This window comes from Amphimedon queenslandica, unplaced genomic scaffold (genome assembly GCF_000090795.2).
Source record: "Amphimedon queenslandica unplaced genomic scaffold, v1.1 AMPQUscaffold_11794, whole genome shotgun sequence".
NCBI classification, from domain to species: domain Eukaryota; kingdom Metazoa; phylum Porifera; class Demospongiae; order Haplosclerida; family Niphatidae; genus Amphimedon; species Amphimedon queenslandica.
Genome location: NW_003547966.1, coordinates 3428 through 8861, shown reverse-complemented (window position 1 = coordinate 8861; position 5434 = coordinate 3428). Strand labels below are relative to the sequence as shown.

General features: G+C 33.8%; 1 protein-coding gene and 2 long non-coding RNA genes across 3 annotated transcripts; 2 read left to right on the top strand and 1 right to left on the bottom strand.

Moving 5' to 3' along the window:
* Positions 1-1786, bottom strand: LOC105315095 (transcription initiation factor TFIID subunit 1-like; the record flags this gene model as incomplete). The annotated part of the gene is made up of 7 exons (XM_020004987.1): positions 1766-1786; positions 1654-1695; positions 1551-1607; positions 1404-1496; positions 355-507; positions 176-295; positions 1-87 (listed from the first exon to the last, which is right to left on the bottom strand). Coding segments are annotated over exons 1-7 (573 nt in total), but the record flags the coding sequence as incomplete, so codon positions are not given.
* A 1713-nt stretch (positions 1787-3499) lies between these two features.
* Positions 3500-3763, top strand: LOC109588882 (uncharacterized). The gene is made up of 3 exons (XR_002188414.1): positions 3500-3520; positions 3603-3674; positions 3718-3763. It is a non-coding gene; the product is annotated as an uncharacterized LOC109588882 (long non-coding RNA).
* An 845-nt stretch (positions 3764-4608) lies between these two features.
* Positions 4609-5275, top strand: LOC109588881 (uncharacterized). Its single transcript, XR_002188413.1, has 4 exons — positions 4609-4630; positions 4678-4719; positions 5094-5162; positions 5262-5275. It is a non-coding gene; the product is annotated as an uncharacterized LOC109588881 (long non-coding RNA).
* Positions 5276-5434: the final 159 nt, after the last annotated feature.

The following is a 5434-nucleotide window of genomic DNA, read 5'->3' as shown; positions in this document are numbered from 1 at the left end:
CATGGTCTGAAGGTCCATTGGTTTAGTTATGATCATTCTATAATCTGGTAACTTCTTAGAAGATACTGGAAAATGAAATGGCCAAGACTATAAAAAAGCAATACAGACATAACATAATAATAATTAAGCACAGTTATACTGTGTACAATGAAAAATTAAGTCTCATATCACTCACATTAGGTACTGCTTTCATTCTTTCAATGGATTTACGACAAAGGAAGGACAGAGCAGCTTGTGGATCATCTCCCAGCAGTGGATTAATCTCATGCTCTAGTTTCTCAAGAGCTTGACTGTTCTACAACAAAGACCACTCATTATAATCATGCCATTACATTATAACACTGAAGTACTTACTTGATTTATTTCTTTGTTAGACATTTCCAACATCCTTTGGGCAGTTTTTGTTAGTTCAGAGTTGAATCCATTATAAGTGATGCAATTGTTAACAATTAGATTGACATGCTCCGTAAACTGCTGCCTTGTCTCATACTTGTGCTTACGAATATTCTGAAATAATAAAAATGAGTGTACATACATGTAGTAACTCAAAAACTTAACATAGTCTACATAAAATAAAAACATTGATATCTATCAGAACTGCAATGAATTAACATTAGTATTATTTGTAATCTTCAAAATAGAAAAAAAATTCTGGCACAAACAATAAAAAATATTGAAAAACAGCATGTGCTATTGCCATGGCTAATACATTTTCTAATGTCATTGATGAACTTGTGCGATGGCAACATTTTTAATGCTCATAAACTCAAAATTATTTGTTGGAATCAGCTCAAACTTATAAGGACATTAATTTGCATCAGAAAATGTAATAAAAATTTGGGGTGATTTCGGAGCCATTTTTCGAAAAACCATGGGCTATAGCCTTGGGTATTTTTGAGAATTTTGACCTTTTCTTAAAATGGCCGTAACTTGAAAAAATGAAGTTGGAATCAGCTCAAACTTGCTACACAACACAAGGACATTAATATGCATCAAAAAATTTAATAAAAATTTGGGGTGATTTTGAAGCCATTTTTTGAAAAAAAACCATGGGCTATAGCCTTGGGTATTTTTTAGAATTTTGACGTTTTCTTAAAATGGTCGTAACTTTAAAAATTTAAGTCAGAATCAGCTCAAACTTGCTAAACAGCATAAGGATATCAATATGTATCAGAAAATGTAATAAAAATTTGGGTTGTAATCACTATGTGCTTCTTAAGAGCGACCATGTTCTAATTATTTGCTAGGTGTGGCTATTATGAGTGTGGCTGATGTACTGTTATTATTACATTGTTTGATGCATGAATTATGGGTAGTTTCATTTTTTGCATTAACCATTACCCTCTCTCTTTCTCTTTCCCTCCCTCTCTTTCTCTCTCTCTCCCTCTCTTTCTCTCCTTTACATCTTTCATGGTCTGAAGATCCATTGAAAACTTTATCAAATTATAATAGTCAGGTACATCTTTTGAAGAAACCGGTTTACAAAAAGGCCAATACTAAAAAAGAGAAGAAACACTACTCCTCCCTTCATTCTACTTTTTCTCACTCACCTCTTGGACAGCACTCAGTTTATTAACAATCTTCTCTAAAGCAGCAGCAAATGGCACCTAAGGAAAGCAACAAAGGTTAAGTATAGCAATACTGTACTAGTACCTCTGGGTTGGTTCGTCTTCTCTTTCCAGCTTTAGCTTTTTTCTATAAATAAACAATACATGTACATGTACATGTATGTTCAGATGCTTCATGAACTAAAAAACTTGCATACTTCTACGTAGCATAAAAACATTGATATCTATCAAAACTGCAATGAATTATCTTTAGTATTATTTGTAAACTTCAAATGGCAGTATAATAAAAAACTTCCTGCACAAATTATAAAATTATTTAAAAATAGGATGGGCTATTGCCATGGTTAATACTATGAGACAAAATCATGAGCTATAGCCAAAAAACGTCAATAGGTATTTCTATTACATTTTCTGATATACATGTATGCAAATTATAAAAATTCTGATGCATCAGACAAATATCCCATCTTACCTAAACTCATTGCCCCGTATGTACATTGATGGACTTATGCAATTGCATTCTTTAATGCTCATAACTTTAAAATTAATTGTTGGAATCAGCTCAAACTTGGCACATAGCATAAAGACATCAATTATGTATCAGAAAATGTAGTAAAATTTAGGGTGATTTTGGAGCCATTTTTTGGAAAAAAACCAAGGGTATTTTTCAGAATTTAGGCGTTTTCTTAAAATGGCCATAACTTTAAAATTGAAGTCGGAATCAGTTCAAACTTTCTATATCTACAGCATAAGTATATTTTGGGTTATTTTGGAATCACTATGGTTTTTCTTCTTTGCTGTCATTCGTATCACCTTGTGAAACAGTGTCAGTGGCTCGGTCAGTGGGTGTTTCTTTACTCTTTGTATCAGCATCACTTTATGCAAGGCTTTATGTCAAGTTTCGACATTTTTATCCTTCTTTTCTTTCATAAGAATTCATCTAGAGCTAGTTTATTCTTTGGGTTGTGATGATACCAGGATTGCTGGAATTTCACGAACTTCAGAAGTTTGGCATGACTTTGTGAATTGTCTTTGGGTTTGGAGTGGTGGAACTATCAATGATTACTAATTACTATGGACTAACCCCGCCCCAGTATACTTCAGTGCATGCAGGCCGAGATGCAGGCCGGCTCCCACTAGGAGATTTGGAGCGATCGAGGAGTCCGGGGGAACTGACTAAAATTTGACATACAGAGGGATACACTATGGCTGCAAATTGTTTAGGTAAGCTTAAGCTTAGTCTCAACGTCGATTTTGCATTTTTGCCTTGCTTTCAATGCTTTGTACATGTCTGCTGTAGTCTGGTCACGCCCCTTCTGCAGTCTAGGTGTTGATGATCTTGCTGATGTTCTTGACTTGTTGCAGAGATGTGGCTTCCCAGAAACAAAATGGCATCAGCTTGGACTGAGACTAGGACTAAAAAAGAATACACTGGATGCCATAGAAAAGAATCATCCTCATGATGTATCTCGTTGTATGACAGAGTGCCTCTCCCAATGGTTAGGTAGAGTTGATAATGTTGAGAGTAGAGGAGGAGCCAACTTGGACTCACTGTCAGATGCTCTACGATCTATGAATGAAACTGCTGTAGCTGAAAAGTTAAGTGAGTCAACCATAACTTACAATGTATGTAACTATAATCATTGTATTTTTTATCATAGAGCATCATGCTCTTATTAATATTTTTAATAATCATCATACTGTCCTGTCTCGGTCTCTTTGTGATTCTGTTGGTATTGCTGGGTTACTTTATGCTGAACGTATGTTAACACAAGAAGCAGTTAGTAGAGTGGTGTCAGCTAGTCCCTCTATTCCTAATCAACGTGAGGCTCTATTAACTGCTGTCAAGGAAGCTGTTCAAACTGATCCCAACAGTTTACATACATTTGCTAATGTATTGTGTACAATAAGTACTAATGTATCACTAGGACAAACTATACTGGATGATATTAGTGAGTATATAATATGACCACTGTATCCTTACAATATCTTGAGTTGTTATTTATACTGGTTTATAAATTATTATGTGTTTAGGTAAGTATTTTCTTACTCCTGAAGTGGATGTGGCTCCTGAGACTATTAAGGATCATGATGTAGCTACACAAGGTATACTTTTTAGAAGTGATAATACATTCATTAATATTTATAGATAATGCAAGTACTGATGAAACCAAGATACCAACTAATACACAGTCTGCATTTGGTAACTTAGCATGAACTTATTGTTTAGATAAGTATCATATTAACAAAATTATGTTCGTTATTTGCTATGCCATTTTTAGATATGTCTCCTTCTAATGCAGAAGTTTCTAGTAATTCCTCTTCTCAACCTTTATCATCTCAAGGTATAACTTAATGATTAATACTAATAATAATGATGAGTGTACATGTATTTTTTAGCTGAAGTACATATACCTATTCCAAAAAATTTGCTTGCTAATTTTAGTTCCATAAGGATGTCTTATGTGAGAATGTTTTACAATGTTTGCAAGATTTTGGAACAGAAATTGAAAGTTGCAGACATCAAGAAGTTCCTTTTTTATTACAGTAGCTCCCTTAGCAAGAAAGTCAACAAATGTTCAGATATTTCTATCATCCTTCGTCATGTTAAAAACGAGTGCTCACTGACTAATATTGAGCTACTACATAGCATAGTGGAGGAAATGAAGATCACTGAGGCGGAGGAACACATTAAGACATATAGAACAAAGTTGATTGAAGTTTGCAAGTCACTCTCCATCACCCTCTGTTTGAAGGAGCGATTTAATTCCGTTCCTCATCTTCAATGTCAAACAGTTACTTTTATCTTTGACTGGGAGCCAGAGGAACATGTCCTGAATGATATTAAGGATATACTGTCAAAAGTATCGGGTAAACTACTGATCATTAAGTATATAGAAACCTCCACTTCAATATCTGTCACTTGCTCCTTTCCTTTCTCTGATGTTGGGTTTACTGTATTGAGGATGATAGAGAATATTCATATACTAATGGGACAAGGATTAAAGAAACTGACTATTGGTAACTTAACATTATGGAGGAGACAAGATGTTAGACAAAAGGTACATGAATAATTGAATATTATTTTTATGAATATTGTATTGTATAGGAACTAAAAGGAAAGGATCAAGACTTACTACATCATAATGAGGTCTGACCATAACTGTAGTGCGTGATATACATGTATTAGTGCATGGTAATGAATATTGCTAAAAGGCGAATAAAATTAGCATTAATATCAACTGTACATTAATTGTATTATGGGTGATGCATGCAATATGCTTACTTTACATGTTATACCATATAGTGGGAAATTTTGGAGGGGATTAAATTTGGCAAATTTGGCGTTTTGATAGCCATTTGGCAAAATAAAATCTGCCATTTTGAGCCATTATATGCATGCTCAATGGCATGTGGCCACAAATTTACCAAATTAAAAATCCGCTAATCACCAAAGTTTAGTAATTCACCAAATTTTAGCCCCTCCAAAATTTCTCACTATACGGCATACTTTCATTTATTCAGGTTATTTCTTATATTATACTTAAAGAAGCTGAATGTAGACTAAGAGATGCTATCAGTAGCAAAGAGAAGGTACATATACTGTACATGTATAGCTAAAAAGCACATTATAGTGTAAAATTTTGAGAAATTTGCAGATAAATTTTTGATGTTGTTTTACTTGTACATTAGGAAACAATTGAATTAAAACAAGAGCTATCAGTGATGGCATTACCTGAGGTTAGCTAATACTCTGAGTGGCAAACATGAATCCTAGCATAATGCATGTATACTCTACTGATACTATTTACATTGATTATATGCAATACATATTATATTATCATTGTGCAATCTAAATGATCCTG